Raw genomic sequence first — 13,060 nt, forward strand, 5'->3', positions numbered from 1 at the left:
TAAGACCTAACATTCCAGTATGGTCTTATGGAGAACAGTTTCACAATTGAGGGCAAGTCTAATAACAAGCGATCAGGACACAGAGGACAGTTACATGCAAACGTGGGGAGAGGCCTTGGCCTCCAGCACTGAATTCTTGCTGTTTGTGCCCCGTCTGTGGCTGTCATGGCAACACCAGCACACTGACCTCCCCCTCCTGCTGGGGGTCCAGGCAACACGCTCCTTCCCCCAGCATCACACTAACCACACCTCCTGACCGCCAAGCTCATGCTCGGCAGGGTCTGGAGACAGCCTGACAGGGGGCAGGGGGACCTCGGTCTAGGAGGCTCCCCTCTGGGCAGACGGAACGGGGCACACTCTGGGGGCTGGGCGTCCCTGTGGGGCAGGGCCTCCTCTGATGGCTTGAGGAACTCGGAACTACACTCCTGAGCTGCGTGTGCCGCCTCGGGCCCATCACGGCGCCACACGGGGTGGCCGCGGCGGCCACGGGCTCCTGAGTGGCGCCCCCCTGCCTGGGGGCACCGGTGGGTCTAAACCAGCGGCGCTCAGGTCCTCGTCAAAGCCTAAAAGCCTGGCCTGCAGGTTCTCCAATTCTCAGGGTCTGGTGGGGCCTGGGAATGTGCCTTGGTAAGTTCCCAGCTGAGGCTGAGGGCTGCCACTGCAGAGTCCTCTGTGGCCACCAGGGCCACAGTCGGAAGCGGCGGGAGGAGATGGGCCAGTCAGCCCCGGGGCCTGGGCTCTGCCAGGCCAAGGGCACCAGGGGAGACCTTCACCTGGAACGGGGGACCCTCTCAGACCCAGGAGTTACAGCCCCCAGACGGCAGTGTAGCCGCTGCCTCCTACGCCTGGTGGGGCCCCCAGCAGCGCTGAGAGGGTGCTGCCACTCTTGCTTTCCTGGCAGAGATGTGGAGGCTCAGAGTGCAGGCCCCTCGGCCCGGGACCCACGCCCAGCGCACGCAGCCCCAGCGCACGGCCTCTCTGCACAAGGGGTTCCTCGGCCAGGCAAGTGCGGGGACGTGGAGCTGACTGCGGCAGGAACACGCGCACCGTCCTCCTCTAAACTAGCGGCAGAGGGCTCATGGGAGCCCAGCGGGGGCTGCCAGCACACTGGGGGGCAGCGTCTGCTACTGAAGGGTAATCAGCAGAGCTCCCCCACTCGCCTCCCGGGCGCCCACAGCTCCCCTGCACAGCACGTGGGAGCAGAGGAGGAGGCGTGGTCCTGCGACCCCCATGCAGGCAGCCCCGTCGCCCACAGTCCCGTGTTCCTACCACTGCCCACCCCCCCAGCAGGCCCACATACCTGCAGCCGCCCGATGACCGCGTGGTGTGCACTGCACAAGCTAGACAGAGAGGAGCTCTCCACCTGGATCTCCACGGTCTGCATGGGCCCTGCTGTGCACAGGTGGGTCACAGTCACCTGCAACACAGGACGAGCCTCACCGACCACGCACGGCCCTGCCCCACCCCAAGGGCAGCTCCACCTGCCCTCAAGAGGCCCTGGGGCCCCCCACTCCCAGGCCTGGGTCTCCCCACCCCTCGTTAACTTGTATCAGAAAGACCAGCCAGCCAATCAACAGTGGCCCGTGGGAACGTGTGTCCAGGAGGAGTCCTGTTCCCTTGGAATCGAGACCCACGGCACTCACTCTACGGCCAAGTGACTCTGTGCCCACCCCAGCGTGGACAGCCCACGCCTGGACCACCCCTACGGCCCACACTGGGGCCACGAGTGCCAGCTGTGCACGGGGTGGGGGCCCACACGTGAAGGACAGGCCAGTCCCCATCGGGACCCCACAGCCCTGGGAAGGCTGTTTCCGCACAGCCGGGCCTCCGACGGCGCACGTCAGAAGCCTCTGAAAGGTGGGGACTGACGACCCGATTCCTCTCAAGCAGCCCAGAGACACAGCTGGCTTGGGGATGCCGCTCGGAGAAGCCTCTCCCCGGAGGGCGGACCCCCGCTTGCCTCTCGGATGGTAAGGTGCAGGTCAGTGCCATCTGGGGCCACTCCCTGGACCGAGGACAGCCGTCGGGCCCGCACGACATCCAGGGCCGTGTTCTCAGCGAGGAGCCACTGCAGGGTGGCACAGCCCAGGGACGTGCCTGCTGGACAGGGGTGCCGCCGTGAGCTCGGGCGGGGCCTGGAAGAGGGAGGAGCCCCGTGTCCCCAGGCCCTGGGGCCACAGTGACGCCAGCCACCACCACCAACCTGCGTGACTGTCCCCCAAGGCGGCCCTCAGAAGCTCTGCGGACACCTTGATCGTGGCCACCGACGGGGGCAGGAACTTGGCCCGCAGGGAAGCAGGTCCCGCCGGCTCGCTGCGTGGCCCGAGAGATCCCAAGAAGGTGTCCACAGAGTCGCTCACCGGGCCGAGCAGCCCGGGGGCCTGCGTGTGGGGTGTGGCCAGGCCAGGAAAGCGCAGACACTGCAGCATGTCCACAGTGTGCTCGCTCAGGGGCAGGCAGATGCCGTCCTGCTCAGGCAAGACGTCAGAGGGGCACTCATCCAGAGAGGGGTCCGTGAAAGACTCCGAGGGGGCGAGGGCCCCGCCCACAACCTCCCTGAGGCTGTAGTGTAGTGCGCAGGACACGGTCAGGGGCAGGTCCAGGGCGCCATCCTCCCCAGGGCCCAGGGGCAGCGTCACCTCCCGCCGATCGCCAGGGCCCAGCCGGTCCACGGGGACGGTGTAGGTGGTGGCCGAGCCAGCCGCGTCTGGGTCCGAGGCGGGGGCGGTCAGCACCTGCACGCACAAGGCCCAGCCCCGGTCCAGACTGAGGCCACTGTTGTTCTCCAGCCGGCAGGTGGCTGTCAGCACGTCCTGCGGCTGCAGGCGGCTCCAGGCGGCGGTGGTGGTGCACGAGATGGGCCTGGCGCCCTCCCGGCCGGCCAGCAGGACGCAGCTCACGTTCATCGCTTCGTTGAGGCACGTCAGGGCCTTGTTCCGCTGGTCAACTGCCTTCTTCAGAGAAGACACTCTGGAAGGAGCAAACGTGGCACCCGAGGGAGGGGAAGGAGGCGTGGTGGTGGGCCCCTCGTCCCCTCCTCCCAGAACGGGAAGACACCAGAACCTCACTCCTTGACACACACCCCGTGAGGGGCAAGCCGCTGCCTCGGGGAGCAGCGCTCCGGTCCCGCCCATGCCACAGCCCTTCCGAAGGGGCCCCCAGCCGTCTGACCCAACCCCTGCTCTCAGGCAGCAGGACCACGGAGGGCAGAGGATGCAGCCGATACAGCCCACGCTCAGCAGGCCTGGCCTCGCTCACCGGGCTCCCGGCCGCCGCCAACCTCGTCAGGACCACGTGGGCCCAGGGGCGGCTGCGCCTTCCCAGCCGTGTTCTGAGTGGGCCCCTCTGCTCCGCCGCGGCCGCACGTGACGGCCCAGAGCACAGCAGGCACTTCGGAAACGGCCCTAAACCACAGGGCGCCTGGGCCTACAGACTGTCATTCCGCGCCGCACAGAAGGACAGGTGAGGACTGAGGGGAGCCCCGTTTCTCTGAACGGGTCAGAGGAAAAGGCCGCTGGGGCCTTTGCCGAGACAGGAAGGCAGAGGCCCCTGAGGAGCGGGGTGCCCTGGGGGAGGGCCAAGGAGCCAGCACGGGCAGGGAAAGGTGTGGGTGGGGTCTAGGAAATGGGGCACGTCCCTTTCACCTGCTGCCATGCAACGTGGCATCTGGGGCTGTCCCTGGGGTCAGAGGCCTGGGCCGACGCCACCACCCAGGACGCCGCCCCCGCGGACGCAGCACTGGCCTCTGCCCGAGCCACCGGCAGCGCAGCTGCTCACCTCTCAGAGACGGTGCCGATTCCAGAAAGCAATTCCTTAATCTTTTGGCCAGTATCAGCCATAGCGGCTCTGGTGGGGCACGGCATCTCAGAGCGCAGGTCCAGGCTGCAGGTCATCAGGCGGCCCCTGGCGGACAGGGCCAGGAGCCTGGCACCACCTGAAGATGCACACCCATGGGGCCCGGTCAACGGGCGGGGAGGGGCAAGCTGCTGGAGGCACAGGACAGAGGTCGTCGGCAGGCCCGCACCCAGGTGAGAAAGAGCGGGTCCCGGAGATGGAGCTGTGGAGCCCCGGACGCGCACCAGGGCCCGGGCAGAGTCCCTGCCCACGTCCATCTCATCACACGTTCTGAAGGGCCCTCCTGGGGGAGAACGCTGGCACACAGAGCAGCTTAGAGCCATGTGGGGAAGGGGTCTAAACGGGGCCAAGCAAGGACCCACGTGGGCCCCTGAATCAGCCAGGTGCAGCTGGACCTGCAACGGGCCCCTGTGGTCTGCAGAGAAGAGCTCCACACTCACCAGGTCTTTCCGGAAGCCTGGGGGCTCTCTAGCATCTTCTGTCCCCTTCCCTCCCCTGGGCTCCACCTCCTGCAACTGTCTGCTTGTCTCCCACGCCCACTGCCACTGAGGCCCCGAGCCCCAGGCCGAGGTGGGGCAGCCGAAGAGCGAGCCCCGAGCATGCGCAGGCCGGGCTGCAGCCTGGCACCGCCGTACTCGCGGCCGTCCTTCCCTGCGGCACAGACACTGGCCTTGTCCCCTTGGAGCGCTTCCTCCGCGATGAGTACCGCCCCATGGGCCATCTCCTGGAGAACATGTGCCAGGGGAGGGTGGCTCTGTCCTCGCCCCACAGCCCCGGGCAAACACAGCTACCACCTTCCCCGGTGCTGTCCCGGGAAGCCACATCCAGCGCGCAGCTCCGGCGCAGAAGGGCCCAGGGGGCAGGCCGCAGGGGAAGCGGGGCAAGCGTTTCCTAGCCTTCAGAAACACGCCAGGGCTTGGCTGGAACCCACCTGAATCTCCCGGGACTCCAGACCTGTCTTGGAGAGATGCCCTTGCCCTGCGCCGCCCAGGGGCAGCCCCCGCCCCTACCCACACAGGACACACACCATCAGGCACCCCCGGGCCCCGAGACAAGTGCCAGCCTACAGCAGCTGGGGAGAAGCCTGCCCGTCAGGTTTGCTAAAGACGGGAACACAGCAGGGAGACGAGCATGGGCCAGTTCACAGCTGAGAAGACAGCCCCACGGAAAGTTCCACCCCTACCACGACACGCTGGGGCATCTCCGGTTTGAATGGCAGCTTGTACCTTCGGGCACCTCGGAGGACACAGAGAGGGTGACGACGCTGCAGATGCCTAAACCAGCTGGACACAGCAGAGACGGCAGGCCTCCCGGGCCCCCCTCGGGGGCACGTCCCCGAGCCAGGTCCACGACACAGAGCTCCGAGGGGGTGCTATGGTACACACGGCCCCCCCCGCCACAGGCCGCACAGAGCACAGGCCCCGGCAGCCAGTACTCCTGCAGCTCTGGCACCAGAGTCCCTGCCTTGTCCCAGCTGGCCTTGATGGCCAGGATCCGGCCACCGTGACCAAGTGCCACTAGGCAGTCAGGGGGTGTGTCCTCCGCGTCCTCGGGCAACGACTCTGTCTTCAAGGCCCCGATGAGAACGACGGGTTCCTCCAGGTGATGGAGGATCTTGACAAGGGCCTTCGGGTCGCCTGGGGACAACCTCGAGGTGACCAGGGTCTTCAAGACCACACAGCAGAGCTGGCCATCGGGGAGACCACAGAGGATCACTGGTGATTCTAGAAGGGAGGCATCAACTCCAAAGAGTAGCCCAAAGAGGGCCTGTTCCAGCGAGAAGCCCCTGGAGCCCCGCGTGCGGGTCTGCAGAGCACTACTGCCCGGAGGAGACGCACAGCACAGCACTGGGAAGATGCGGGGGGCTGCGGGCTCCCCGGGGGCCCCAGCCAGGGGGCTGGAGGTGGACAACTCCACCTCGCCAATGTGGCCTCCGGGTCTGGCGCCCTCCCCTGGACAGGGGCACTCAGACAGCTGTACCCTCCACAGGGCAGGGCCCTGTGCCAGGGTGACAAGCATGTCATCGACCACAGTGAAAGCACACAGAGTGTCATCCGGGAGCAGGCAGGCATCTGGGTGCACGGGGATCACAGCGCAAGGGGGCTCGCCGTCCTCACTGTCCTCGCTGTCCCTGTCATCCCCATCACCTCGGTTCACAGACCTTCAAGAACCAAGCAACGGTGGGTCAGAGCGTGCATAAGCTCTCTTCCCAGCGACGCCGCTGAGCACACTGGGCCTGGGGTCTTCCCAGGGAGTGACCTCGGTGCCCATTACGGCCCCTCAGCAGTGTGGGGAAGGCCCACCCGGGAGCAGATGGCCTGTCCCATGACCTCTCATCGGCCCGCAGACCGCTGTCATCAGCACCAGTCACCCCGGGACACACACACAGCAGGATGTATCCAGGTTTCCAGAAATGGGTTCAGGAGGAAAACCCTCATCAGTGCAGACCTGTAAGACCCCCGAAGTCTAGCCTGTGAATCCCACCCCCTACCTTCTTAAGTCCTGAGCCAGTAGGGAGCGTGGGCCCGTGTCTAGCCTCTGCCCTGGAGCATCTGGAGGGGCCCAGCTCCTCAATATCGGCCCCCTTGACTGCCTCAGGGTTCAGGGTGCTTTGCTGTGACGGCTAACTGCAGAGACCCGCCTAAAAGGTGTGCCACGCCAGCGGGGACAGGGTCCTGCCGCAGGCTGCACACTCTGCAGCCTGAGCCCCATTTACTAAGGATGCTCCTTGGGCAGGAGCCTGCTGCACATGCTGGGGGCTGGGGACACCCCAGACTTCAGAGCTGGGCCCTGAGCCCACCAGCCCTCCAGGGCCTCCAGGGGAGGGCTGGTGCGTGCTCACTGTGACCCTGATCCAGGCCCCGCTGGCGTCTAGGTCGCACAGGGGCAGTGTTTGAGGAGACGGGGTGGGGTGGCCAGGGCCAGTGAGGAGTGCCCCGGAGGCCGAGGCAGCCTCCCCCACGCGTTGCTGCCCACTGTCCCCGTCACCTGCTCGCCTGGTCCAACGACAAGCAGTAGATGCCTTTCTGGGCGCACAGGACGTAGAGCAGCCTGCCGAGAGCCCGGAGCTCCAGGTGCCACACCTGGCCAGGGAACCTGTACACAGCCTGGACATCGGGGACGAGACAGCGTCAGGCCAGACGCGTGAAGGACGGAGGGGAGGCAGAGCACGGCACCCAGTCTTTAAACGAGCTCCTCCCAAAGAACCAGAACGCCCCTCAAGTCTCCTCGCCCCGACCCCTCGACCGGGGTGGTCTGTCCCACGTCCCCCCGCCCCCCCGGGGGCTCCAGGGGCCGACCCCTCCCCGCCCGCATTCTCCTTCCCGGGGGCCCCCGCCCGGGGCTCACGGTCAGCAGCCTCCCCTCCTGGTCGTAGACGTAGACGAGCTCGCTCCCGGTGGACACGAAGATCTCGGCGCCGTGGCACAGCACGCGGGGCTTGCCCGCCGCCAGGCCCCCGAGTGGGCAGCGGAAGCTCTCCAGGTACTCGACCCGCGGCTCGAAACCGGCCATCGTGTGGGCCGGCGGCGCGCGGAAGCAGCTCCGTCTGGGGGCGGGGGGCGGGGGGCGCGGGGCGCGGGCGGGGGCGCTTTACGGCTGCCCACGTCGCGGCGCGACCTCCGCCGTAAAGCTGCCCGGGCGGGGGCGGGGCCGGGTCGACTCGCGGGCTCCGCGGCGCCGGGGGGTGGGGTCCCGGTCGGAGCCCGGGCTGGCGGGCTGGCGGGGGGCCGCGCCACTGCGAGCAGGCAGGTGGACACGGCGGTTTGCCAGAGAGCGAACGTGTTTGAGGCCAAACGCGGGACACCCCAGAGCCTGCGCTCGCGGACCCGGTCCGCCCTCCGCGCGGCCCCAGGCGCCGCCCGGGGTTGGGGGGAACCTCGCGGCCTGCAGCCCCTCGCACGCACGTGCGGGGCCTCGGGGCCCCGGTGGTTGGGCCCGAAGTCGCGTCGCGCCTCCCTCGTGCGCCCTGGAGCCGGACCGACTCCGGGACCCTGCCAGGACGCGGGCTCCCTCGGGCCGGAGCCGGGGAGCCGGGGCCAGCCGAACGCCACCTCCTCGGGGCAGGCGGCCCACTCCTAAAGCGATTTTGTGGGGTTTCGGGGAGCGGTTGGATTTCACGGGGGATGGGTCACCGCCCCCTGAGCAGCTGAGCTGCGCGATGCCCGCCCCACCCCCAGGGTTTGAGGTGCCCCTCCCTCCACACCTGGCCACAAGCTGTTCGTGGGTGTGTTGGTTTGGACGATGGGTCACCAGCAATCAGTCTGGGGTGAGGGTGAAGCGAGACACCTCTCCTCCCACCACCCTGGCGGCTCCCCCTCCTATTCCACAGGGCTTTGGAGAGAGGTGCTGACCAGAGAGGGGCCAAGAGCTCTCTTCTGGATGAGTCAGGAGACCCAGAGCATCCCTGAAGGGTGTCTGTGGATGGAGAGGTCAAGTACATCTCATTCCTTTAAGGTCACGGGAGACCTCCAAGGCCAGACACTCATGAGCCAAAGAGGCATCTGTGGGGGCGTGTGACCCAAGCACAGCACGCTGCCAAACGTCCCCTGGGCTTGGACGTGAAGCTGACCGACCTCACGGAGGCTGGTACGTCTGTGTGTCAGGACTCAGAGCCGGGACAAGTTCAGACCCCTCTTGTAGAGGTTGAGGTGGGCACTCAGCCCCCAGGACAGTGGGCAGCCCGTTTCTGGGTTGAACTCCATGTGAACTTGGCATCTGCAGTCCATCGTTTGCCCCTGCCCCTTTTGCTCCCAGGTGAAGTCTGGGCTGGAAACATCGTCCGGAATGAGGAAGACTGACTCCCACTAGGCCTTCCTAATTGGGAAGTGAGGGCAGGCTCCTCTCCTAGGAGAGGGCACAACAAGTCTTCTGGGCCAGTCTTGACTCCCATTCCCTGTGAACTGCCCCCCCGGAGGACTGTCCTGCAGAAAATGAGCACCTGGGGAAGTGGATCTGGAAGGGGGTGGGTTGAGCCAGGCAGGCCTCTCCCCTACCCCCCATCCCCCCTCCACCCGGGTTTAGCCCTTGGCTGGCCAGGATGCCCCTGCAGACATTGTTAGGTTGGATCCCTACTCCCTTTGCTGTGATGTAAGGATTTATGATCAACAGTCTATCTAAACAAAGACAGGGGCCCTGAGTGCTGACCCCTGGTTGACAGACACCCACAAAGGGCTGAAGGTCAGCTCGGACAGCAGTGGGGTGATGCGGAGTAAGGCAGCCGCCCACGTGGGTGTGCAAGGTGTGCACTCCAGTCAGTGCTCTTTATGCCAAATCTGCGGGCAGTGTAATCTTCCCAAGGTCAAATGACACCACCAGCCTGGGGAGAAGCCACGTGTGTGCAGGGCAGCTGCGGGCTACGCTGGGCACTCCTCACAGGCAGCACACCCCCTTCACGTGGTTTCCCGAGGTGGGAAGTCCAGCAAGTCCAGCTGTCTGAGATGCACCAAGGGCCGGATATGACAGTCACCCCAACTTGGGGACTATGGTTGGTAGCATGCACCACACCCCTGCTGAGAAAAGCCAGGCCCGGGGGTAGGACTAGAGGCACCCAGGGCCCCTTACATCGGCAGGTGCTGTTGTCTATGTACTTGTCCAGGGAGCAGTGCGTCCCGAGGCCAAAGGACAGGGTGGTACCCGAACACCAAGAGTAATTCAGGACAGGCACCATGTCCCCTCCAGGCCTCACACCTCCAGGCACCAGTACAGTCGGGGCTTCCGGACTGCATCCCTCACCTGCTGTCGGCTGCAAGCACCTGCCTCCCCCAACCCCCCACCAGGCCCAGAAGCAGCCACATGGCTGACAGGCAGGAAAGCACCCAAGGGAGGCCACGCTCTCCTCCCAGCCCAATGACACGCTGGGGTCCATCAGCGAGGACAGTGACATGTGGAGAAAAGTGAAGTCCCACAACACAAAGCGACTCAGGAGGCGGCCTGCAGACACACACTCGGCGCAGGGAAGGCCTCAGGGCCCAGGAACAACAACTGGGAGCTCAGTGGTCGCTTCAGGACTTTTATTGGCTTCACGGCGGGACCCGAGTCCAGGTAACGCTAATGCAAACCCAGCTGACGCACCTGCTGGAGCGGCAGCACCAGGAGCAGACTGTCAGAGGCCAAGGCCGCCGGCTGTGTGCACCTGGACAGCTGAGCAGTCACCCCGCGCCCAGTGGCCAGGGGGTGCGTCCACACGAGGGCGAGCAGGATGCAGGTGGGGCTGGGGCACCCCTCCCTCCCTTGGGCAGGAGGAGGTGGCTAAGCTGCCCATGGCCAAGGCCTCTGGCAGGGTGCCCCCACACCCTCACGCTGAGCTCGGGGTCTATTTATTTGGACAATAAAATAAAGTGCGTTTACTGAACAAAGAGTGACTCAAAACCAGAAGCAGAGAAATCAAAACGCTCTTCCTTTAGCTAAAAGATGAAAGGAAATGAATTCTGCATCTGCCAGAACTTCAGAGTGAGGAGAATGTTGGCTGAAGAGAGACGGGAGCCAGCTTGGTGGGTGAAGGCGACACGAGGAGAATGGGGGGTTGGGGGGGCCTGGGGGACACACAGGGGGAGCTCAGGGCCCAGGGCCCAGGGCCACCGGGCCCCTCTGCAGCCTCACACTGGTTCGCAGGGACCACACGACACGGGGCCCGTCGTGGAGAGCCCCTCAGCAGGCGGCTGGGAGCTGAGCTTGAGCTGGGACAGCCGCCACACCCTGGCGGGGGTCTGCGCTCCGTGCCTCTCCTGCCCACCCCCCTCCCCCAACAACCGATGGCTCTGCTGAAGCCAGACCCAACCTCATCGGCCCCTGGCCCCCAGAGGAGACGAGACACCAGGTGGACCTGCAGGTGCCAGGCACAGCCCTGCCGCGAGAAGCCAACGTGCAGAGAACAGAGTTCTCTGTCCACAGTGCCATGGGTTAAGGTAGGGTCCCACAGGCCTCCCCCCACCCCCAGGGCAGAGACATGAAGTCCCCAGCACAGTCCACGTCTGGGCCAGCCTCTCCCATGGGTGCCATGCAGCTCAGAGACATGGCCCTCATTAAGGCAAAGAGGCACCAGGGTGCCACCCACAACTCCCTGGGGACCCCAGAGCCACGTGCAAGGCCTGAACATGACCTCTGTCCTGGGACCCCCACAGCAGTCCAGTCACCCCACAACAGACCAAGCCCCTAGTCTCTCACTCGGGCCTGTTGCAGTGGCTCTTCACCGTGCAGGAGGCCCGGGGCTGGGCGGGGCAATGGGAGAATGGTGCACAGGGCAAAAGGGGCTAGAGCTTCGGGTCCCGGGTGACCCAGCTCACCCCAGGCAGGCCTGGCCCATCTGGAGGCGCCGATGCGTGGACCACCAAGTCTGCAGCTGCGGTTGCTGTGTGGCTTGGCAGGAAAGTCTCAGGCACTGAGGTTTACTTCCAAGAAGAACTGACTGTGGGTCCCCGTCCACCCTCGCCACCTTGCGTCCACCCTGCCCCCACGCCCAGGGACTCACTATGGGAAGGAAGAAGTGGGAACTAGTCTCTCACTCCCCTTTTATGTAGTTTTTATCTTAAAAAGAAATAAATAAAAGTCTTCTGGGCAGAAATTACTGATAACTGTTATTACAACCAACGCAGACTTTAAAAACCCCACCTGGATGTCAGGTGAGCGCAAGGAGGAGGGCGGGCAGCAAATTAACCTGCAGGTCAGGCAGAAGGGAGACCAGCAGCCCTGGGCCCAGTCATGTTTCCACAAGACAACAGCCGCCGGCAGGGGAAGAAGTGGCCCTCACAGGCAGGGTCAGCCCAGAGCAACAGTGCACAGAGGTCACCAAACACTCCCCACGGGAACCACGGGAGGGGCAAAAACAAAAAGCATCCAAAAGAAAGGGAAGAGAAAGCTGGATGGCGGCAGTAAGCCCTCCCCACCCCTCCCAGCCCCAGGTGATGGTTCCGAGGTGCCCAGGTCCTTCCACCACCTCGGAGGCTGGTACGGGGCGTCCAGGCGGGCCATTGTGCCGCTCCGCTAGAAGGCTGGTGTCAGCCCGCAGAGCACCAGCCCAGCTCTCCCTCCAGGGATGCCGGTGCTGAGAAGCTTTGTGGGTCAGAGACCCGAGGGCAGCCACCCTGCCCCGCCCTTCAGGGCTGCCCACCATGGGGCAATGGTTACAATGATCCCGGCTTCAGAAAGGGCTGGGGTGGGCCCAGTCCTGCCAGCAGGGGCCGGGGGCCCTAGGTCCTAGGGAGGCTACACATCTCGCAGTGGCCGGTGCCCGGCTGGTTCATGAAGGTGCAGTGCTGACAGGCCCACATGGCGGCCGCGGCAGCGTGCGTGGAGCCCCCGACGGCTCCGTACTCGTGGAGGCCCGGAAGCTGCACTCCGACGGTGCCTGCAGGGTGGGAAGAGAAGCTGTTTGTCGCCGCTCAAGGTCTCTGCCACGCCCCCCTCCCCGAGGGCTCTACCTTGCTGCTTGGACAGATGGGGCTCTAGGACCTCAGAGAACCCCACTGCACAGAGCTGCTGTCCGCAGAACTGCAAGCTGTCAACCGTGGCCAGCTCAACCCCATCGCCACCCTCCCGGCTTGCTGGGCCGAGCGAGGCTTCTCAGCGAGAGCACCACCTCTGGCTACCCATGTGGGTCGCTGACTGTCCTGGGCCGTAATCAGCAGGGCTGCGGCGCATACTCTCACACACAGCTCCATGTGGACCTGTGTTTCGTGTCTCGGGGAAAACCCCAGGAGCGGGCCGCCTGGGTCGGAGCGTGAGTGAAGTCTCCCCAAGGCTGCCCGCCCGGCGGCCTGCACACGTCAGCAGTGTGTGCGAGGCTTCCAGGGCTGCTGGAGCCCCGGGACGGAGGTGTGACAGGCTCTCACTGGGTGTAGAGTCCACGTCCCTGCTCCCCGCTGCCCTTCGCTCGCCAGACCTCTAAGTCACCCAGGTTCTTTTCAATCCAGGTGTAGTCCACACGGGACGCTCTCTTTGTTTCGGGGGTAGTGCCCCCCCCCCCCCCACCGCCCAGGCACCACACCACTGTCCACCCGAGGGCATGAGGCTGCGGGCCTTCACTTTAGGGAATCTGGTGGCAACAACTGTCCTCTGCCTTAGAATGACTGGACAGCCCCACGACCGGTCTGCCGGTCAGAACTGCAGAAGGGAAGACGAGACCCAAAGCGCAGCACAACAGACACCAAGGCGCCTCAGAGCACGGACCCCCAGGTACTGGGGTCCAGAGAGAACAGGAAGTGTCCAC

General features: G+C 65.3%; 2 protein-coding genes across 5 annotated transcripts in view; both read right to left on the reverse strand.

Moving 5' to 3' along the window:
• Window positions 1-7,407, reverse strand: part of FAAP100 (FA core complex associated protein 100) — a 10,057-nt gene extending 2,650 nt beyond the window's left edge. For 2 of the 4 annotated variants that reach the window (XM_021680794.2, XM_021680792.2), the window contains exons 1-7: window positions 7,204-7,407; window positions 6,844-6,962; window positions 5,082-6,016; window positions 3,778-3,934; window positions 2,204-2,970; window positions 1,961-2,100; window positions 1,301-1,389 (exon numbers count right to left, since the gene is read on the reverse strand). In XM_021680794.2, the coding sequence (XP_021536469.1) occupies window positions 1,301-1,389; window positions 1,961-2,100; window positions 2,204-2,970; window positions 3,778-3,934; window positions 5,082-6,016; window positions 6,844-6,962; window positions 7,204-7,368 (2,372 nt within the window). In that variant the 5' untranslated portion in view covers window positions 7,369-7,407. Of the gene's footprint in view, window positions 1-1,300; window positions 1,418-1,960; window positions 2,101-2,203; window positions 2,971-3,777; window positions 3,935-5,081; window positions 6,017-6,843; window positions 6,963-7,203 lie in introns of all 4 variants that reach the window. The other 2 variants (XM_044921586.1, XM_021680795.2) reach the window with 2 other exon arrangements.
• Window positions 7,408-9,809: 2,402 nt separating this feature from the next.
• The window catches only part of NPLOC4 (NPL4 homolog, ubiquitin recognition factor), a 66,214-nt gene continuing 62,963 nt past the window's right edge, over window positions 9,810-13,060 (reverse strand). The window contains 1 exon segment of the mRNA XM_021680716.2: window positions 9,810-12,199. Coding sequence (XP_021536391.1) covers window positions 12,042-12,199 — 158 coding nt within the window. The 3' untranslated portion in view covers window positions 9,810-12,041.

Source organism: Neomonachus schauinslandi, chromosome 15 (assembly GCF_002201575.2).
Source record: "Neomonachus schauinslandi chromosome 15, ASM220157v2, whole genome shotgun sequence".
NCBI lineage: Eukaryota > Metazoa > Chordata > Mammalia > Carnivora > Phocidae > Neomonachus > Neomonachus schauinslandi.